The 23,973-nt window shown below is 37.1% G+C and overlaps 2 protein-coding genes and 1 long non-coding RNA gene across 3 annotated transcripts in view; 1 reads left to right on the top strand and 2 right to left on the bottom strand.

Annotated features, from left to right (window-relative positions):
- Positions 1–23,973, bottom strand: part of LOC134677476 (uncharacterized) — a 343,898-nt gene that overhangs the window by 273,233 nt on the left and 46,692 nt on the right. The gene's annotated exons all lie outside the window — the stretch shown is intronic.
- LOC134677371 (uncharacterized) lies at positions 14,783–19,383 on the top strand. The gene is made up of 2 exons (XM_063535805.1): positions 14,783–16,425; positions 18,924–19,383. Exons 1-2 carry the CDS (start codon positions 15,214–15,216, stop codon positions 18,927–18,929), a joined length of 1,218 nt encoding a protein of 405 aa, XP_063391875.1. The 5' UTR covers positions 14,783–15,213; the 3' UTR covers positions 18,930–19,383.
- On the bottom strand, positions 22,384–23,779 carry LOC134677686 (uncharacterized). The gene is made up of 2 exons (XR_010100074.1): positions 23,659–23,779; positions 22,384–22,574 (listed from the first exon to the last, which is right to left on the bottom strand). It is a non-coding gene; the product is annotated as an uncharacterized LOC134677686 (long non-coding RNA).

Raw genomic sequence — 23,973 nt, 5'->3', positions numbered from 1 at the left:
TCCGGTCTCCATCATCAGATCAGCTCGATGACACCATAATATTGCATTGTCACCCGGCTTACGTATGTATGCAAAATTTCAGCTCAATCGGAAACCGGAAAGTGGGTCAAATTTAACTTGCAAGATTTGATTACAGACAGACAACGGTCAGGTGAAAGTAAATAAAAGCTTGTAAAAAAACACAAATCTTTCTAAAATTTATTTATTTAGGGAAACACTGCAATTATAACGATTAGATTTGCTGCGATTGCTACTGTAGTGGGTATTACACGACTAAATTATGTCAGTAGCAATACATCCCGCCTTCACAGGAAGCGTAAGTAGCATGCCCATGCGCACGGCAACATTCCGCTTTCTCCGGGTTACTTCTATTGCATACCTGGAACAGAAATAGTTATTAGTTTTACAAGGGGGCAAAGTTGTTGTTTAATCGCTCGTACTAATATTGATACCCGAGCAAGCGAAAGATTCCAAAATTGAACCACGAGCGTAGCGAGTGGTTCGAAAAATGGAATCTTGAGCGTTGCTAGGGTTTCAAAGCATGAAGGTTAAACAAAATTTGCCCCCGAGTGAAACACAAAATTTTTCACCACACCAACCCGAAGCAAATATTAAATGTAAAATATCAAACGACATCAAACCAAATGAATGTTATTAAATATTTATCATCCAAAATCATCATTTAAAAGTCAATTCTACCAGCAAACATAAGAAAACAACTCAAAATTTGCATTTGATTACTTTGCCTCACATGTGAATAAAATGCAACTTTGCTATCAGTTTTTGAAGTGCAAAGTAAGCCTTTCCGAGTTGGTGTGGTGAAAAGGATATTAGAGTCGGACCAAGAAAAGTCTGCAGCTGATTTGATAGCCCACGCAGTGCAAGTGTTATATAATTATATATACGTCATCATTTCATAGAAGTTTGACGTCTAAAATAACACTTGCACTGCGTGGGCTATCAAAACCGTTGCAGACATTCCTTGGCATACTTAACTCTAAACTATTTATCATTCAATCACAATTATTTTACTAAAATTACAGATCTGGGGGCCTAGCCAAGTTGTCAATGACGGTAATCTCTCCCTATCATTCTACCATAATATTAGTGGGACACAGAGAGATATTAGCGTATTCGCTACGGCGCATACAATTGGCATTATGGCTAGGCACCCAGCTGTCAACTAAAAAGATCTCGGCACAGATTAAATTAAAAAAAAACAAGACAATTTAAATTCGTATCAATCACCTCGTCACAAGGCGGCACCCTCGTCCACCTATTGGTTGCCTCAGTGTGAGCAACCATGGTTACCGCAACCAGGACGACCAGGAACAATACTTTGAAGGACATCTTTGTGGTTGACGATTTAAAACTGGTTTCACGCGCCTTGAAGCAACTTGTTGTTGGGTTGTTCGCGTTGTTAGTGATATTATGAAAATGAGTGATTCATTTATATACTCGTAGAGAGCCCTAGAGCTCAATTCAAACATCATTTTGTTATCAAATTGATATCTAAATATAATTCGCGCTACATTTCGCCCGTAACTTGTTCGTGTAGGGTGCGAGGGAGACGCACGGGTGAATGATAACATAATGACAACATTAAGATATAATTTCGATATCCGCATTGGCCTCTATATATGAATCTTCCTGTGGCTGTTACGACTCTTCTTCTTCCTCGCGTTATCCCGGCATTTCGCCACGGCTCATGAGAGCCTGGGGTCCGCTTGACAACTAATCCCATGATTTGACGTAGACACTAGTTTTTACGAAAGCGACTGCCATCTGACCTTCCAACCCAGAGGGTAAACTAGGCCTTATTGGGGTTAGTCCGGTTTCCTCACGATGTTTTCCTTCACCGAAAAGCGACTGGTAAATATCAAATGATATTTCGTACATAAGTTCCGAAAAACTCATTTGTACGAGCCGGCGTTTGAACCCGCGACCTCCAGATTGCAAGTCGCACGCTCTCACCGCTAGGCCACCAGCGAGTGGCTGTTACGACTATTATACATAATATAGTGTAAAGGCAAAAAAGCGGTGGTGGCCGAGTGGATGACGTCTAACTTTCAATCCGGAGGTCGTGGGTTCAAATCATTGGCTCGTACCAATGAGTTTTTCGGATCATTTGACATTTATCACTAGCTTTTCGGTGAAGGAAAACATTGTGAGGAAACTTGCGTACATTTGCGAAGCAATTCAAAGGTGTATGTGAAGTCCCCAACCCGCATTTGGGACAGCGTGGCGACTATACGACTTACGTGTCGCTGGAAATGCATGTGTTAAAGATTATATCAAAAAACAAGACATATCAAAAGTAAAGTAATTAACTTATCGCAATATTACCATGATTATCCTGCTCAATTAAACCTGTTTAATTAATTACTATACCTAAGTAATCAAATCATCCTGTTGGTTCGAGATTAAAAGAGTGACATAACAAGTTTATATCAAAATACCTGTTTAACCGAGCAGGTTAACTGACATTGCAGGGTATTTTGCATATACAGGATGGCTATACTCTGTATCTTTAGGTATTTAAATAAAAGTAAAAAAATCTAACCTCAGATGGCTCCCATTTAATAAATACCGAGCCACCAGTATATGTATCCGTGGGACACGGCACAAATTGAAACCCATCCAACATTTCTTCGGTCTCAATGACGGTGCAGCGCTACCTAACCCGTCTACCTTCACTCTGCACTAGCGCCATCCTTTGTTGTTGCTGATTCTGTTTTTTAGGGTTCCGTACCCAAAGGGCAGTGCCGGATTTAGACATTTGCCGCCCGTAGGCTATGCCGATTTTGCCGCCCCTATCCGCCTCGCTTATAGGTTTTTTAAAGCACTTTCCTATCAGAGGCGTTTAATTTTATAGTACAACACACCATAGCCATATTAAAATGCATATAAGGTGACGTCACAAACACATTCTAGATACGGATTTATATGGGCCGTATTTGTCACTCAATGACGATACAACCTCTTTATATTTGCCTGATCTAATCGGTGACCGGTGGGTACCGCTTGGTTTTGGCCATTGAGAATCAAGGTGAGACATTGGCAGTCAGCCCATCGACACCCCATACTTTGATAAATTAAGAAAGCACTTGTTACCAACATTGAGGCATAGAAATAAACTTATCGAATTAAAATGACTGATGTTGCATTTTGGTGGCACATACCATACTTGCTTTTAACATAGACGTATTATACTTACTTTTCTTTAGGTTGGTATGATTGGTAGTAAAACGTCAAACGTCATTTGAATTGTCGTGAACGTGGAAATACGTGGTTATTTTTTATTGTAATTGGTAAAATAACTTTAGCTGTTATTTAAATGGGGGCCAAATCTTTAAGGAAATGTGAAGTTTGTAGTGGGTGTGTAAGAAGACTAACTACTGACGCATTTTTGGCCAATTTCCAACTTGATCCGAAGAGGTCGGTAAACTGATGTTTGTATGCAATATTTTCATTTTTTACTTTGAGTCGTTAACAGTTACTAATTTAATTAGTTTTAGTCGTGTACAATCCATGATTAAAACGAAAATATTTTGTGAATAAAGTATTTTTAAGTAAAAAAGTCTAAGTAACCTATGACACGAATAGTGTACGACCAATTTTATCGATAATCTCTTTATTTCAGATGTCGATTATGGGCAAAGCTGAGGAAAAGGAAATGAGGATTGCGCGTATTTATTTACCTATTCAAAAGCTGAATGGAAACAAGTTCATTTGTGGAAATCATTCTCCATCCAGTGCCTTCAATAAAAAGGGACCAGATCAAAAAAGAATGCGCGCGAATTCAGCATATTGTAATATGCCTACTTGAATAATAAACTATGTTATTTTTATCATGTAAAATAAAATTGTTTATATATATATAATATTCTTTTATTTTATTAATCCACGTGATTCTCAAAATGTACTGTTACAGTAGTACAGTAGGTAAATACAGCAGCACGTATCGCACATTTATCGATATCGATAAACAGTAGGTACTGGAAGTGTCGAGCCCTAGCGTTGTTTTTTTTGTGTTGGTAGTATTGTGTGTGGTTTTTTTTTTAACAATTATGGCCTGGATGCGAGATCTTTAAGCCTGTATTTGGTGTGTTGGGATATGTACGTTCATAATTCGGTTCGAGGATTGTTCGAGAGTGCCGACTCTTAAAACGTAGTGATTATATGCTCTTTGTTGGCAGTCAGGCTGGATATAGCTAAGGAGTTCGGTCGGGTCTGGCATTGAGTCTGGACTAAGAAGACTATGCTATACAAATGGAGCGCGAGCTTTTTATCCGGTAGACGCATATGAGCCGTATAGTAGACAGAAGCTGCTCCGATAGCGTGGACATTACCGCTGGCGTTCTACTAGGTTCTGTGCTATCATTCAATGATATGGTCAGATGGGCCACAATAAAATGTACTTAGTTAAACGAAAGCGCGTAGCGAGCGCGAAATTTTTTCGAGAAAATAGTAGGTAGGTTCATTTTTAGGGTTCCGTACTTCAAAAGGAAAAAATCGGAACCCATAATACCACGAAGATACAAGAATCGTTGACCATCCCAAATTTACAATGTAGACAGATGGGCCACAAATAATGTAGGTACTTACTTAAATGAAAACGCGAGCGTAGCGAGTGCGAAATTTTTTCGAGAAAATGGTAGGTACATGTTTAGGGTTTCGTACTTCAAAAAGGTCTTGACATGACAGAGGGCGGCAAAATCGACAAATTATGCTTGTTATTTAAATTTTACAAATAAATTCTGGTCTACCCTATCTGAACAGCACATAAAATATTTTTTTGACCCAAATTTGCCGCCCCCTAAGATCTGCCGCCCTAGGCTTCAGCCTACTCAGCCTAGTGGTAAATCCGGCACTGCCAAAGGGTAAAACGGGACCCTATTACTAAGACTTCGCTGTCCGTCCGTCCGTCCGTCCGTCCGTCCGTCTGTCACCAGGCTGTATCTCACGAACCGTGATAGCTAGACAGTTGAAATTTTCACTGATGATGTATTTCTGTTGCCGCTATAACAACAAATACTAAAAACAGAATAAAATAAAGATTTAAATGGGGCTCCCATACAACAAACGTGATTTTTGACCAAAGTTAAGCAACGTCGGGAGTGGTCAGTACTTGGATGGGTGACCGTTTTTTTTTGCATTATGGTACGGAACCCTTCGTGCGCGAGTCCGACTCGCACTTGCCCGGTTTTATTTATAATTTTACATTTTTGATGAATAAATGTGTCAGTTACATTTAAATACCTTGCCAGTTGAGGGTTGTAGAAAACATTACATGACCACATAATGTAGGTTACAGTCAGGTCATTCAGTGACAGTGACTGATCCAGGCGGTTCTGTAATTGGTCGGTTAAGTTAACCAATAAATATTATAATTACCCGAAAATGTACAAATTGTTTGTTTACTTTTATTGAAATACCTTAAGATACAGACTATAGGGCTCGCAAAAACCCAACGTTCTTTAACTTTTCCTGAAGGTATTACAATAAAAAATGATAAGGTAAGTACCCCTATTAACGAGCCCATTAAAATCGGCACTGATTACCGCGGTATGTACAAAAAGCGTTTTATAAGAACGCCTATTGAATATTTTTAAATTGAAGTACACACAAATAAAGCCTTCTCTATTGACTGTCGAATAAGTATAGCACTAGTAAAGAAACACAAAGTAAATAATTCGAAAACCGTAAACTAACTCATCGGGGGCGCAGGATTTGAATGCTCCATACTAACGCGCCACACCTCAAGTAAGCAAACGCGTATTTTATTCAGTGATTTTCATAGTAATGGTGAATATTATAGAAAGATTAAGACTTTATATCAAATCTTAATTATGATATTTATGGTTCCCTAATCCTCAATTTGTAAATATTTGCTTACCAATAGTAAAAAACAGGAAATTAAAAACCTCGGTGTTGAGTTCCATTTTTTGGTGTGGTTCCTAATTTCGAGGTATACCTCGGTAATAGCGGAAACGGTATTTTAAGTTCGAAGGGTTATATATTCATATGTAAATACATATTTCCTTAACTGTTGATTTTATTGAAATATTTAACCATCTATAAAGCTAAAGAGCTATTAACGTGGTATGAAATCTATTCAAGAACTCTTAATTTTGACTACAGTTTTAAGCACTTAACTGGAGGTTTCCTTAGAAACCATTATATGAGAATCTTGTTTAAATATTGATATAAAAACAAAAGCATGGCTGTCAAGTCTGTTTTATACAATGTTTCGTAATATTTAGTATCTTCCATTTTGATTGTGTTTAAAATATACGCGATCTTTATTTAATTTTATTACTCGTAAATGAGTTTTACAATAATGTGAATTAAACCGTTTAGCGATGGTTACAAAAGACATCAATCGGTAATAACATGTATGGGAACCCAATACCGACCCACCTACAACTTTGGTAGGAAATAAATAGGTTCATAATATAATTATTATAACACCTATTCTATTATTTTAATTAGAACATATAATACACCAACATACAATCGCAATCCAATGCGGTAACGCAGCGAGCGTGATGGGCACCTTTGCATCGGGGGCAGCCCGGGACGGGTTTCAGTAGGTTGTTTATTTTATACATATTTAGTTTATATTTAAGTTTCGTTTTTAATTAATTTAAAATTATGTTTGGATTATGTGTTATTAATAATGGGTGCAGTACATCCAAAATTAATTTATTTTAATATTTGATTTCACATATCTAGTATTATTGGATCAATTTGATGTTGATGGGCATTTATTTGTTTGATGAACGCAGATATTTGTTCCTAAGTCATGGGTGATTTCTATGTAGGTATATAAATATGCCCAGCAGTGGGACGTGTATAGGCTGAATTATTATTTTTATTTTATAAATTTCTATTCATCTATATATATAAGTATGTATATCGTCGCCTAGTATCCATAGTAGAAGCTTTGCATAGTTTGGGGCTATGTCGATCTGTGTAAAATGTCCCCTTATATTTAGTTATTTAATATTGATTTATGTAAATATTTATATACAGCATGCATTTTTGATACGACCACATATATATTATTATCTAAGTGTAGTTAGTAGGTGTAAGTAGACTCAAGTAATTATGTTTTACTAAAAATTCTCTTATTTTTCCTTATAGAAAAACCAAAAAAAATATTAATTGAATCTTATGATTGGAAATCTGATTAAATATAATACACGACTATTTATTTAACTACTATTGTCAAATAAATATAAGAAGGAACTAAAAATGCGATGGGTTTATTTACCCTCGTAAAAAGGAACCCTTATCCGCGGTATTTGGGTAGCAATGATCAATTACCACGGTAATAGGCGATTTCGACGTTTTAGGTTTAATAATTATTTTTTTCTATATAACTGGCCAAAACAAGTCCAAAAACGAATGAAATATACATTTCGATATACAAACTATCATAAAAAAACATGTCATTGTCCATACAGAGCCAGCTTATGTTTCATTTTTGGCTGTCTTTGTAAAAGTTGCTTAACCCCCTCGTTAATAGGGGTACTTACCTTATAATATTTTTTTTTATAACAACATTGTCAAAAATACTATTTTTTTCCATTGCCATTTAAAAATATTTTTACAGTAAGTACATAGGGCCCTACTTTTCCGCACTAGTGCATGAAATAGCACTTTTCGTGCGTATGTCAAAAGTTTAAAGAGCCATATGTACTGTAAAACGTTGTGCGATACACGTGCGAATAGGTGATTTCCTCTTTTCCGCACTTGTATTGTAAATAACTATTTTGACACATTCAATGCCAGCGGGTGCTACGCGCTACGAGCGTAGCGGAAAACATTGGAAAAAATTTAGCCTAGCGGGTCGCTGGTAGTCAATGTGTTAAGTATATTTAATAATTTAATATTTATTATTTGTTACTTTCTTATCTTAGGTACAAGATATCTCGATTTTAATATCAGATTATATTGTAAAATTCTTAATATCTACAGTATAAAATAAATTACAAATCATTATCACAGCGTACTCACAATGGTAATATACAACTTAACTACTACACTACACCCAAATTACAAAACTACAAAACCTATAAATAACATCACATAATTACAAACTACAAATTACTTAACATAAAAAAAAAACAAAAAAAAACACACACAAGTCAAAAACAAAACAGTCAACCGTCACTCAAATATCCCACCCCGCGTCATCCCTGGCGCAAAGGTGCCCAAAACGCTTGCTTTAATAATTAATAATAAAATAATACACGGAGCGTCATAGAGAATCTTCTCGGATACACAAAGATGCTAAGTATTAGGTTGAAAGTGCGCCGCGTTGTTACAAAAATATATTGAAAAAAAAAATATTATGTCAGAAATTTCACCCTGTATATAATACGTGTAAACGGTTTTCCTTAGATGTACCTACAGGATAATTCTGTGTGGTTTTTCCCATCGTTATGCCCGCATATTACCTAGTTTTTCCTTATTTACTTTTATTTCACCTACTTATACCGGGTGTGTCCTGTAACACGAGCAAATAATTAAAACATAGATTCCTCTCCTGAAACGGTGACACTTTTTTTCAATAACTTAAAAATTATGAAGTATTTAGACTCCCTATTTTTCATACAAAATAAATATTATGTTCAATGGACGCCATCGCCACGCCATTTCATTGTGATTGACGTTGCTTGTCACGCCTTAAACATAACAAAATTCGCAATACCTTGCGTCTTAGAATAAACTTTAAAGTGTATTAAAAATCAAACCACAAGTTATTTTTAAAAGTCGCTGTACAAATGTTGGTCAGTATGAGGAGTACAGCTTAGAGTTTAAATTTTTGCTCATATTACAGGCCACACCCGGTAGATTCTATAAATCTTACATAATAACGTTTTAATTATTGTTTATTTAACAGGGAGCAGGAAAACATATTATATGGCCTGTTAATTTTAGTATCGCTATAAATATCGGAGTATCGGTAAGGTTTTGACCTGTCGGAATAACCTTAATGTGTTTGTAAACAAACCATTTTCCTTGTACCGTCGCCATCAGATATATCGGAGCGGCCAAGGTGTTGACAATATCTGAACACGCACTCTAACGCCTTGACAATAGAGGCGTGCTCAGATATTTGTGAACACCTTGGCCGCTCCGATATATCTGATGGCGACTGTATCGCGCACACCCACCAAACCGGCCTGACTTGATAATATTTGCATTAGTTTTTTTTATCAAGACAGGTTCATTTACCTACCTGACTCATCTTTGTGGGTATATCGCCATCAGTGCTATCACATATATCGGGGCAGCCAAGGTTCTCAGAAATATCTTAACGTGCACGCGCTTCTATTAGGTACAGTCAGCCAAGAAAGTGGTATACCACTTTTCGACTCTATCATCTGATTGACAAGTCGAAATGTGGTAGACCACTTTCTTGGCTGACCGTACATCGGTTACCTACTAATTCTGACGTCAGTTCAGTCCATCATTTTGGTCAGAATAACGAGAAAATTATAAATATATTGCGTTTTTTTAGCATTAGAAAGAAATTGCAAGAAGGTAAGCGATCTTGACATGTCTTTTAATTGAAAAACGCTTTATAAGAATATAAAACTATTACTTATGAAAGCAGAAGACTTATTTTTAAAATGTGTTTTGCAATTAAAAGACACATCAAGATTGTTTACCTAATTTCTAATGCTAAAAAAAATGAAGTATAGTAGTAGTAAACTCTTTATTGTACAAAAAGACATATTAAAAATAACATAGAATTAGTAAGAAGTACAAAGGCGAACTTATCCCTTTAGGGGATCTCTTCCAGTTAACCTTTGAGTAGATGAGAGGAGAAAGTGAAAAGAGGGTGACAAATGCAGCAAAATGTACAATAAGGTTCCAAAAAGATAAAGGATATAAATACAGTCAGCAGCAGAAGTTGCTAAGCGGGCGAGGTGTTCAAAATTACCTTGACACGCTGTTGTTCTCTTAACAATAAAGTCGCGTCAAGATCATTTTGAACACCTCGCCCGCTTAGCAACTATTGCTGCTGACTGTACATACATAATTTATAGGATAAACCTACAATATTACACAAAAAAGAATGAGGGAAAATACACTAAAAATTGGAAAGAATTAGAAAGATATAAAGCTATACAATAGAAATATTACAAATCAAATCTTGTTAAACAAACAATTAATTAAAACAAGTGTGCATTAATTGTAAAGCACACTGACACACGTTGAAAAAAATAAGGAAAATTTGTTGTATTTATTGAAATGCAACAAATTTTCCTTATTTTTTTTCAACGGAAAATTCTGTAGCGAGCATGTTATCATTATTTATTGACATTATTTCTGGAGGGTAATTCTATGATCCTGACTTGTACTCGTATTCACGTTGCAGGACAAATTTATTTATTTATTTAAAACTTTATTGCACAAAAGAATAACTTAATGTACAAAAGGCGAACTTAATGCCATGAGGCATTCTCTACCAGTCAACCTTAAGGCCAAGCAGAAAATATTGTATTAGAAAACCAAAAGAGAACTTATCTAGAAACAAAATATATAAAATGTACATACATACATATATCACATGATTCATGATTGAATTTAATATTGTTGTATGATAAAACGTGGATTACTAATTGCAGGTTTCCATATAACATACCGTAAAATGGGGTTAGTAGGGATTACGAGGGCAGTTGGGTTATGAATGGGGTGCGGTGCGGAGGGATAACAGAGGGGCGAGTTGGTTTTTACAGGCTACTGCTACGTAAATTATATTCTAGTATTGCGATACAGTGGGGAAATGCTGCCAGCATCTACGGCACCATTCCGCAGGATAGTTTGTAATTATTTATTTTTAGATTAGTTTTATTAATTTTTAGATTTAGTTTTTAAGTTTTGTATGTTAGTTGTGGTATTATGTTTTAGGTATGGTATTATTAATAAAAAAAATATATTTTAATAACAAATCAAGGTATTATAATGTTCATAATCCCAAAGTGTCGATCCAACAATTTTCAAAACTCACCTTAGTAGGAAATTCCAGCTCAACCCGTAGTAGGGGTGACGGGGGGCGGACATATTTATCTTTAAAGTTATGAAATGGAACTACACAAAATCATTAAAAAAACTAAAACTCAAACGATGGAACATTTATTATGTATACAAATCAGTTTGCCACATATAAAAATAAAGTTGTATCGAGGTTTGAATTACTTTGAATGTCAGTTTTGTCCCTACTCACCCCATTTTACAGTCATTACGTACATAATAATTATTAAGGTATTTCTGTTGTGCGATCTGCATATAACTGCAGTCTGCAGTATCAAATAAATGTAAGAATTTCAGAATCCACCATTAAGGAAAGTAATTTTCAATACTGTAAAGGTAAACATAACCCAATAACAACTGCACACCTGCAGCGGAACACAGACCCTTACATTCATTAGAAACATGCTTAAAAGCAAGCTCAGTTTACACTTGTCCACTTGTTGCGCATTTCCATAAATCACCGAGTTTGACCGAGTCGAGTTTTCCTTTCCACAGACCACATATTTTCTAGATAGAGCATTAAGCACAGTGCGCTCGCCCGGGCCTGCATGACGCGCCCGCAAGGCAAAAACATTGTAAACGAGTTGCTATGCTATGTTTTCATTCCTACCTGCTCACATGCAATTTTATCAATGCACTCGCTAGTTAACTTTAAAGACAATTTGTCACTGCGCTCACTAGTATAAGTCTAATACTTAAGTTTATATTTATATAAGTGCACGTTTCTCATATAAGTGAATTACTGTTATTCTTTTTGAGAAATAAAAATATCTTTAAACCGAAGTATACTTAACAGGTGGTCCCTAGAAGCGCCTGATGTCATCCGACCCTTTTTTGACTTTAATCGACATAGGTATTAACTTCCAAGCATAAAGTGTAGTTACCCGGGAAAAAGCTTTTTTCAGGTGGGCCTTAATCGCTGAAAAGTTAAAAACTTTGACGTATATCTAAGGATTAGCCTTACGGGGAATAAGAATGGGGCATGAATGTGGCTAGCACAGCGGTGTGACACCGCTACAACGCGATTGGTTGATGAGTTCGCATCACGCGCGCTATTGGTCGCAACTAGTTGCGCTAGACTGCACGATTGGCTGGAATTCGTGAGTGACACCGCTGAACTAGTACCATTTTTAGTGCCCGTAAGGTCCTTAGATATTATACGCTGGTGGGAGGTCAATTTGCATACAAGCGATACAAGTAATATATAATACAGGTTGATTTCTGGGTCGTGATCCAAATTCACTTTTTCTGACTCTGTAAGTAATCCATATTATCATATGGTAGTACTTGATTAAAATAGATCTAGTTTTATTTTTCTTATTTTTCAAGTAAAATTTATCTTACGAGTATATTAAGTAATCATGGTCACCCTATGACTTTTGACGTACGCTGTTTGGAAAACGACAAGACGTCAAATTGAGTAGGGTTACCAAATTGTATGCAAAAATGTTTTCTTCTACTTGTCGTTTGAAAAATAATCATCATTATTGGTGATAAACAATAATTAACAACATCATTGTGGCCATTTTTAAATTCTGTATGATGTCTTGTTCTCTTGCCACGTGACCCCGAAATCACCCTGTATATAATAATATACAGGGCGTCCCACGGCGATGCCACATGGAGGGAAAGTACCTTAAATATCATAGATAGCATATTTTGCTGAAAGAAGACTTCATTTTATTTTTAAAACTTAGTTAAATTGCATTCATACTTTTTTAATTTTTTTTGAAAAAAAATGTATGGATAAAAATGATCGCGTCATTGGAGGAAAAGTACCTTAATTATTGTAAATGAACATCTTACTGAAAGAAGACATTATTTCGATTTAAAAAAACAAGTTGAATTGCATTTTAAATAATTTCATGGTTAAACCGGGAATCGAGCCCGCTACACGAGAAAAAAAAATACCTTGTAGCTTTGTCATACCGATCGAAAGGCTTCAATGTGAGAATAATTTTTTTGGTACAAGGTATTTTTTTTTTCTCGTGTAGCGGGTTCGATTCCCGGTTTAACCATGAAATTATTTAAAATGCAATTCAACTTGTTTTTTTAAATCGAAATAATGTCTTCTTTCAGTAAGATGTTCATTTACAATAATTAACGTACTTTTCCTCCAATGACGCAATAATTTTTTTCCATACATTTAAAAAAAAAAATTTAAATAGTATGAATGCAATTTAACTAAGTTTTAAAAATAAAATGAAGTCTTCTTTCAGGAAAATATGCTATCTATGATATTTAAGGTACTTTCCCTCCATGTGGCATCGCCGTGGGACGCCCTGTATACATAATACAAGCTGAAACTGAGACACTTCGGTCTGCCAATCATTTATCTGTGTTGCGTGATCTGCAATGTCAAATAAATATAAAAATTTCAGAATCGACCTTTAAGGAAAATATAACTCGTTAGTTACCTACCTGTTATGCTAAACAAAGCCTAAACTGCATAAAACGTAGCAAAGATCCATACATTCAATACAAATATGTCTAAAGCAACCTCAGAATACACTGGCCCACTCACTGTGTGTGACGATTAAACGGTAAACGGTATAGCGGCGGGGCAGGCCGCGCGGGGGGAGGGGCGCTTGTCAGCTGTCACTCTCCGCGTGCGGGCATGACCCGGTGGCTATTTCCAACCTTTATTTAAGTGTTTACTTTAACACCCTAACTTACCCCTAGTGACCAGTGGACGTCACAAGTGGCGACGAGTCTGTGGGTAAGTTAGCCAATAATTTGGAAAAGATGGAGTGAAATAACGGAACAGATTGGTTTCGAGGTTATAAATATTATGTTGAGTGTTTGCGTGCTACTGGTGCAATACATATTCTCGTCTTTTACCGTTTATATCCAAATCCAAAACATAGTGAGTGATGAGTTTACAGGGATAATTTAAAAGAAAAAGTGTTGCAACTAACCACATAATAGGCATAGTTGTTTACATTTCGTTAGGAACTTATTTCCTTGTGTCCGAATTAAGTACTTAGTTGTTAAGATAATATAAATTTTACAGATTGGCATGCTTTTTATTGCTACTAGTGTTTCCATGATGCCAAGGGGTATACGGATGTAAGTATTTATTTTGTAAAATGATACTATTGTCTTGCTATTCCGCGGCTTAGTAACACGCCACTAAATTAGATAATGCTATTCGTTGGTCTATTCCTGTTTATTGACATAAATTTTGCAAAGTAACACGACTCAATAAACTACTTAAGTGCATTATCATAAACAATACCGACGGGTAATGGACTCTAGTATGACGAGGTTATGTTATTGTAAAAGTAGACACGTTAACTCAACATAAAATAATATGTATAATCACTCTATGGAATAAGTAGTAGGTTGAAATGTTCAACTGGTACTAACAAAACAAATAATTAGTAGGTTGAATGTTCAACCGGTACTAGCAAAACAAATAAATAGGGTCATTGTGCTAGTTTTCGTCCGGTGTCAGTTTCCGTCCACTTGACGAAATTTGAGTATAATACTTCATTGCTGCACAAATTTGGACTTATTGCACCCTTAATATCTAAACAATTTAACTATCCACATAAAAATTATATTTCGCAAGTAGCAAATTATAAATCAAATGTGTTATTTACCAATCCGTCAAGTGGACGGAAACTGACACCGGACGGAAAACTGACGCACTTACCCTAGTAGGTTGAAACATTCAACTGGTACTAGCAAAACAAATAATTAGTAGGTTGAAATGTTCAACCGGTACTAGCAAAACAAATAAATAGTAGGTTGAATGCTCAACTGGTACTAGCAAAACAAATAAATAGTAGGTTGATTGTTCAACCGGTACTAGCAAAACAAATAAATAGTAGGTTGAAATGTTCAACCGGTACTAGCAAAACAAATAAATAGTAGGTTGAAACATTCAACTGGTACTAGCAAAACAAATAATTAGTAGGTTGAAATGTTCAACTGGTACTAACAAAACAAATAATTAGTAGGTTGAATGTTCAACCGGTACTAGCAAAACAAATAAATAGTAGGTTGAATGCTCAACTGGTACTAGCAAAACAAATAAATAGTAGGTTGAATGTTCAACTGGTACTAGCAAATCAAATAGTAAAATATTGTAGTAAACTGACATGATAGTGTTGGTTGGTACTAACGATAGGCTCTTGTTATAGGTCGTCCAAAATGTCCCAGGTACCACCATTGGAGCCTTTTGACTGTGAAGGCGATGCGGCTACCTTAGGTTTGCGGTGGGAAAAATGGAAGAGGGGGTTCGAACTGTACTTAGTGACATTAAACATAACCCAAGCCGAAAAACAAAGCGCTGCGTTGCTCCACGTGGGGGGTCTAGCTCTCCAAGATATATATTATAACATCCCTGACGAGGTAGTTTCCGAAGAGGAGAAAGATAAAGTAGACGTTTATAAATCGACAATTAAGAAGCTAGACGGGTTCTTTCTACCCCACCAAAATAAAACATATGAAAGACACCTATTTCGGCAGTTAAAGCAAGAACAAGGTGAAACCTTCGAAAAGTTTTTAGTACGCCTTCGGCGTCAAAGTAATAAATGCAAGTTTTCCTGCGTGGAAGACAACCTAATTGACCAAATAGTGGAAAAATGTCTTTCTAAGGATCTCAGAAAGAAAATCTTAACTCTAGGCGATTCGGTCACACTTGCCAAAATAATTTCGGAAGCAAACGTGGTTGAGGCAGTAGATAGACAGCTAAACGATTATGGGCAGCAGCTACAGCCAACGTCCATTAACAAAATAGATACGAAACGACGGCCTTTAGGGAATACAGGATGTTCAAGATGTGGCAGTGCGTCTCACACTGGAGATAGTAATATTTGTCCCGCCAAGTCAAAAAAATGTCTTAAGTGCGGTTTCGAAGGACACTTTAGGAACCAATGCAAAACTAGAGCTTCCAAAAGGAAACCTCCCACCCAAAGCCCGATTACGGCCAAGAAACCTCGTCTGACAATGAAAAATGAGGATAAACCGAAGCCTAAGACACTCCCTCAGAAAACAAATGTCGATTATATCTTCCATATCGACAACGATGAAACACTTAAATGCCATGTAGGAGGAGTGGAAATAGAATTAGTCATCGATTCGGGCAGTAAGAGTAACATTTTGAGCGTGTCAACATGGGACTATTTGAAACAACACAATGGTTATGTAATGAATCAGGTAGCTGAGCCAGATAAAAATTTCATTGGTTATGGCGGCAGCGCACCGTTGACAGTTATTGGATCTTTTGATACTGATATCCAAGTAGGCGACCAACTGCAGACAGGGACATTCTACGTCGTTAAAGAAGGCACGCGAGACCTGTTAGGAAAGGACACCGCGATTGCCTTGAAAGTTCTGAAACTTGGGATAGAAGTAAATTCGGTAAGCGAACTAAGTAGTTTTCCTAAGATTAAAGATGTTAAACTAGAAATTTCGATCAATAAATCAGTAAAACCAATAGCTCAGCCCTGTCGGAGAGTCCCTATCCCCCTGGAGGATAAGATTCGTAATAAAATTGATCAATTGGTTGAACTAGACATTATAGAACCTGTTACTAAGCCTTCGGGATGGGTCTCGCCGATAGTGCCAGTTCTTAAGTCCGATGGAGACGTTAGAGTGTGTGTAGATATGAGGAGTGCGAACAAAGCCATTGTGAGGGAGAACTATCCATTGCCAACAATGGACCAATTGTTAACAAAATTTAAGAAAGCGCGAGTATTTTCTAAACTTGACATTAAGGACGCATTTCACCAAGTAGAGATCAGTGAAGAATCAAGGGATATTACAACATTTATAACAAGTCAGGGGTTATTTCGATACAAACGGCTTATGTTTGGGATTTCGTGTGCGCCTGAACACTTTCAGAAAATTTTAGAAAGAATCCTCTTGCCATGCGATGGTGCTGTCAACTTTATAGATGACATAGTTGTGTATGGCAAGGATGACGCGGAGCACAATGATAGACTTAACCGTGTCCTAGATGTTTTTAAAGAAAATAATATTTTATTAAATCGAGAAAAATGCGTGTTTAATGTCAATCACATTCAATTTTTGGGTCACGAATTATCTCCAGAAGGGGTTAAACCCCTCGAAAAATATGTTAAGGTTGTAGAAAGTTTTAGGGAACCAAAAACAGTAGAGGAGATACAAAGTTTTCTAGGATTAGTTAACTATGTTAACAAATGGATTCCAAACATGGCAACGAAATCAGAACCCTTAAGGAGACTGTTAACACTGAAGCTAGGAAAGAATAGCGATATAAGTTCACACTGGGGACCCGAACAAGCAGAGTCTTTCCTTAGTTTAAAAAAATCCCTGAGCAATATTCGCACATTAGGTTATTACGATCCAAAGGACAAAACTACCGTTATGGCGGATGCAAGTCCTGTAGGTTTAGGTGCCGTACTTATTCAGGCTGACAATAACGGGGCACGTGTGATTGCTTACGGAAATAAGAGCCTGACGGACGTTGAGAAACGTTATTGTCAGACTGAAAAAGAGGCTCTTGCTCTCGTTTGGGCCGTAGAACATTTCAGGATGTACCTATACGGTAAAGATACATTTGATCTAGTTACTGATCACAAGCCGTTAGAAGTCATATTTGGCAATAAAACAAAATCTTGCGCAAGAATCGAGCGTTGGGTGTTGCGACTTCAGGCTTACAACTTCAGGGTAGTTTACAGGCCAGGAAAAAGCAATATCGCAGACTGCCTATCTAGATTATGTACAACAAGTATTATTCAGCCGTTTGAGGACGAACATCACATAAACCAAATCGTTGAGTATGCTAGGCCTTGTGCAATAGGTATGGATATAATCACAGAGGAGTCCATACAAGACAAAGAAATACAACTCGTTAGGGAAGCCTTAAATTCAGATATTTGGGACAGTTCGGTGAATGTCTATAGGATATTCCGGACAGAGCTCTGGACTCACGGCGACCTTTTGTTGAGGGGATCTAAAATCGTGATACCGCTGAAATTACGTCAAAGAGTACTAAACGCGGCTCATGAAGGACATCCTGGCATTGGAGCGCTGAAGGGTCGGCTGCGCACTAAAGTATGGTGGCCCAAAATAGACTCAGATGCCGAAAAAACTGTAAAAAATTGTAAAGGGTGTACTTTAGTGTCAGCTCCAAATCATCCAATGCCACTAACTCGGCGTGAGTTACCAACCGAAGCATGGGTGGATGTTGCGGTCGATTTTTTGGGTCCACTTCCAAGTGGGCATTATTTATTTGTTATAGTAGACTACTATAGCAGATATAAGGAAGTGAAACCAATGAAGACCATAACATCCATCGAAACTATAAAAGTACTCAAAGAAATATTTTCACGAGTTGGTTCTCCCCTCAGCATTACCGCTGACAATGGAAAACAATTTACTAGTAACGAATTTAAATCATTTTGTAATGAGTTAAATATTAAAATTAATTTCACCACACCATATTCGCCACAACAAAATGGCGAAGTTGAGCGCCAAAATCGCGACATTCTTAAGAGGTTACGGATTAGCCAGAGCCAAAAATCGGATTGGTATGACGATTTGCTAAAATATTTAGTCATGTATAATAGTACCCCGCATTCGACAACGGGAAAAACACCATCCGAGTTATTCTATAATAGGCAGTTTAGGGACAAACTACCGTCAGTTATTGACATTAATCAACCATTCAATTCTGACTTTAGAGACAGGGACAGAATAATGAAGGACAAAGGGAGAAGTCACTCAGATAGGGTACGGACAGCAGAGACTACAGAAATAGATAATGGGGAAAAAGTTTATGTAAAGAACCTAGTAAAAGAAAATAAATTAGTGACAAATTTCAACCCCACGCCACATACTGTTGTAAATAGTAAAGGTTCTGAATATCATTTAAGGAATGACGAAACGGGGCAGGAGCTACGAAGGAACATCGTCCATCTAAAGAGAGTAGAAGGGAAATGGGAGGTGTCTAGAGAAGAGGAACCCGGTGATCCTGAAGACCTTAGTGATTGTAGTATGGACGACACCTAACTAAACTTGATTGCGTAAATTTGTTAGAGAGATTATTGAGTTAGCCTTGAGTGATTATATTAAATAATTAAAACTATTAAATTTGCAACCTTGATCTGATTTAAATGGTTGAGCTAAATAATGTATACGGCATATACACACACTGCACATTAGTGTGAGAAAATTGTAAACCCTTAATTAATATTTAATTTGTGAAAAGGAAAGAGATGTGACGATTAAACGGTAAACGGTATAGCGGCGGGGCAGGCCGCGCGGGGGGAGGGGCGCTTGTCAGCTGTCACTCTCCGCGTGCGGGCATGACCCGGTGGCTATTTCCAACCTTTATTTAAGTGTTTACTTTAACACCCTAACTTACCCCTAGTGACCAGTGGACGTCACACTGTGCATTTCTCGAAGCACCCAGTCTGGTTTCACGTTCCCACAGACTACAAACATATCTTCTAGATGGAGCGTATAAAATCAATATACTCTGGCAAACCCTAGTTGTCAGTAGAAAAACTTTAACATTCCGATTTAAGATTCAAAGTAGATCGCACTTTCGGGACATTTGAGTTGTCTTCAAATGAATCATCAAAGGATTAATAGGAATATATTTGTGACGTTATCTATGAAAAGGGACCTTATTCTCGATGGCGCTTACGCCATTATTAACGATGCTCCGATATAAATACAATGCCGCGCGATGCTGTGCGGCGTATGCGCCATCGACAATAAGGTCCCTTTTCATAGATAATGCCCCATTTGGATCTTTCGGAAAAACCTTGTAGATAAGTGCGGCCTGGGAAAGGGTTAATACCTAAGTATTAAGTTTTAAACTTGTTAATAATTCGTTTTACCATACCTCCCATGCAACTTAAATATTAAGCTAATGTGTGGAGTGAGAATTTCTGTATAACGGAATCCATAAGAGGTAGTCTACGCTTTTCAAATCGTATATAAACGGAGCGAAGACTCAAGCGCACATAACCACTCAGCTCTCCAAGATGGCGGCGCTAAAGGTAGCCATGTTGTTGTTTGTGTTCGCCCTGTTGGCAACGGCAATGGCGATCCGCGTGGATCCGTGCAACGAAGTTTGCAAGCGAAGCTTCGCCGAGAAGGACGAGTGTTGCCGCGCGCATGGTTACTGGAGGGGCCATGCTGATTGCCGCTACGGGTGGATGAATTGTTGGGATAATTAATAATTAGACAGATGTGGAATTTATTTGAATAAAGAGCTTTATAGCTTTATTTGTGATTATTCTAATTACCCATGTGTAGAGAAATATAGTAAGAATAGAGTGCTCACTGTAAAAATATGGGTGTAGATAACTTACTCAAAAATATGTCCCATAATTCTAATTCGCTCACGTAAGAGTTATGGGACATATTTTTGTGATATTCAACCCATAGTTTTACAGTTGACTGTACCAAAAAGACTATTATTTTCGCAGTCGACATCTAGTATCGTGTAGCGGAATGATCAGTATCGCTACTTGATACTAGAATTCTCTGTTGTCGCAACTCATGAAAATTGTATTGTACAAAAATTTACAAGTATATTAAAAGCAGACGGAGTTGAAAATAGAGTTCCAATTAAGGTTATAATATTAGCTAAAAATTGTTGAGCATTAGACTCTTTCACGCGTATTCGGGAAACGAGATAATCACAAGATCTAGATACGATATAGAGATCAACTAGATTTACATAGATATCGACTAGATGTGACTTGGATATCTAAGTCATAACTTGTCGAAATCGTTCAAGAGGACCTCCAGAATCGCGGAAACGTCAAATTTGACATGTCTAACTTACAAATGACTATATCTTCTCGATATCGTATCTTATTCATCTCTAGATGATCTCTAGTGTTAAAGTTAGAATAGGGCCGTTTGGTCGTTGCATTGTTAAGTAGCAGTACAGGATAATTCCGCTACTCGATGGTAAATGTTGATTACGAAAATAACAATCGTTTTGGTTCTAAAACTGATGTATGGAGTGAGCACTCTGTATTTTTTTTCTATGCCCATACTCAAATAGTAGCGAAACATAGAGTTAGACCAAGAGAGATTTTAACAGCACACGCAGTGCAGACGTTTTTTAAACTTCTAAGTACCGTAAAATGGGGTGAGTAGGGTCAAAACTGAAACGTAAAACGGGGTGAGTAGGTTTTGCGGGGAGAGGTGGGTTATGAGTGAGGAGAGAAGGTTTGAGAGGGGGGTGAGAAGGGATTTTAAGGCTACTGCTACAAAAATAATGTATTCCAATTTAAAATTGTGCTATAGTAATACGCATATAGTAATACGAAAAAAAAATCGATCCAACAATCTTCCAAAATCATCTTTGTATGAACACCCCTCTCACCCCAAATACGAGGCACTACATGGTGTGATGGGTTTTCCTCTTTATCGTCAAAATTATGAAATAGAACTACCCAAAATAAAATAAAAACTAAAATACAAACGTCCGGAACACTTATTATATACACCATTCAGTTTTCATATGTAAAAATAAAAAGTTATCGAGGTTTGAATTTCAGTTTTGACCCTACTCACCCCATTTTACGGTACCCTTAAAAGTTTGCAAAAAATTAGTAGGTAGCAAATTATAATCATTTATTTGTTTCAAACCAGATCACGTACCTATCAAGTTTTAAGTAATACCTACGAATCCCCATATATATAAGCGTCTATATACACCACAGAATAAATAATAGTACTAGGTACAGAAGACTCACTCTCTAACAAAACGCATCGGTCACTATCAGCACAGATATGGCCGCTAGGTGGCGACAGCGCCACGCGCGGCTTATGGCAAACCCCAAAATTGGGGTCGAACAGATGGCCTTTTAGCTACCTGTAGCAAAGCGACGAAATCGCGGAGTGAGCCACGCCTATCTACACCTTTAAGCAGGGCCGTCTTAAACTATGCGGGCCCTTGGGCACATAAGAATTTGGGGCCCTTATTTATGTAAAGCCCGAAAGAAAAGAAAGCTAATTAAACCATAAAATATGTATTAAAGTAACATTTTTCTAATAATATGATCTTCTATTTATTATGGGTAATAATTTTCTAGGCCTGAGAAGATAGCAAATGACTCAACCTATCTGCCGTTTCAATTTGGCAAACGATGTACCAAACACCCTGTATATTGTTACTGTCTGTCCTTCGGGGCCCCCTGAGAATGGGGGCCCTGTGCTCGGGCCCCGTGTGTCCTTATAGTAAAAACGGTACTGCCTTTAAGGAGAGACTTCCTCCTATTGTGTTCTACCGCTTTGTACAGTCTGCGCATGTAGCGCGTTTATGAATAAGGGGGCTACTCTAAGTCAATGATAAATAAGCAAACGTAAACAATAAAACATTTATTACAAAGGCTTTGACCTGCATATTTTTCAAATAATGTTAATAGAATTTATCTTGACTGACAGAATCAGTGTCTTCTCATGTCCAGCAGTTCATTCGGCCGTGGTAGCGGCAGTCGACTGCGCCCTTCGGGTAGCCGTGGGCTCGGCAGCATTCGTCCCACTCAGCCTTCGTCCTGAAAATGTTTAAAAACTTATGGTCAAGCAAATCTTGTCAGTCGAAAAAGGCGCGAAATTCAAATTGTCCATGAGACTATATCCCTTCGCGCCTATATTTTTCAAATTTGCCGCCTTTTTCTACTGACAAGATCTTCTTGGCCATTTAAAAAATAAGTTTTTGGCAATAATTACGTGGTTTGGTAGGTACAAGCTTTTATTGAGACTACTTTTCTTAACTAGGCTACTATATTACTATTAATGCTCATCGAGACAATTCATAAAACCAGAAACAGAATTAGGTTGCGGTGTTTTATCACAGAGTTCCTATGGCCATCTCTTGTCTCCATCAGATCAGCTCGATGGTACCGTTATTGCATTACCATTCGACTTAAATACGTATGCAAATTTTTAGTTTCATTGGAAACCGGGAAGTGGGTCAAAAACATGCAAGATTTGATTAAAGACAGACAATGGGACAGGTGAAACTAAATAAAACCTTTAAAATACAAACCTTACATAATTAAAACAACTTTATATATTGTATAGTCTGTCAAGCCATTGCCGTCGGTAGAAAAAAATGGCAAATTTAAAAAATGTAGCAGCGAAGGTTAATCGTCCCATAGAAAATTTGAATTTCGCGAGTTTTGCTACTGACAAACTTGACTAACCGGCTATAACAATTAAAAGTCTTTTTTGGCATTAGAAAGAACTTGAAAGAAGGTAAGCGATCTTGGCATTTTTTTTATTTAAAAACGCTTTTTAAAAATCAAAAACTATTACTTATGAAAGCAGAAGAATATAAATGTGACGTTCCATGGCAAAAGGTACCTTATGGCGGCTGGCGCTTACGTCGCATAGCGTCGCAATAATATTGGAGCGGCGTTAATAATAGCGTAAGCGCCAACCGCCATAAGGTACCTTTACCCGTGGGACGTCACAAATGATCGTATTAGATTCATAATTGTTACATATTTGCCGTAACTTACTTTTAAAATGCGTTTTTCAATTAAAAGAAACATCAAGATTGTTTACCTAATTTCTAATGCTAAAAAAACGAAGTATAAAGTCAACTTCAGTTTTGATTTTTTTAACAATTCTCACCTGCTGCAAACTTCATTGCAAGCATCAACAAACGCCTCAGAGTGCTGCACGCCGATAGCCAACATGACCACCAGCGCGACCAACAACGTCAACTTGTAAGACGCCATTACTGACAACGGAGAACAGCAGAAATGTGAGTATGCACGCTGTGCCGCCTTTATATAGTATAATGTGTTAAGGAAATACCTACCTCAGTGTTGCCAACTTATTTTTCACATATTTTCACTGGCTTTGGCACCAAAATTTTCCATTTAATTTAGCATCTGGCATATTTTTTAGCATAATTTAGTCTAAGCCAAGTTTGCACCAACTTGG

This window comes from Cydia fagiglandana, chromosome 26, assembly GCF_963556715.1.
Source record: "Cydia fagiglandana chromosome 26, ilCydFagi1.1, whole genome shotgun sequence".
NCBI classification, from domain to species: Eukaryota; Metazoa; Arthropoda; class Insecta; order Lepidoptera; family Tortricidae; genus Cydia; species Cydia fagiglandana.
Note: the sequence above shows the minus strand (reverse complement) of the source record. Positions and strands in the feature narration are given on the sequence as shown.

What these genes read in the sequence shown, in the direction of transcription:
- LOC134677371 (XM_063535805.1), top strand. Translation starts at nt 15,214, where the DNA reads ATGTCCCAGGTACCACCATTGGAGCCTTTTGACTGTGAAGGCGATGCG.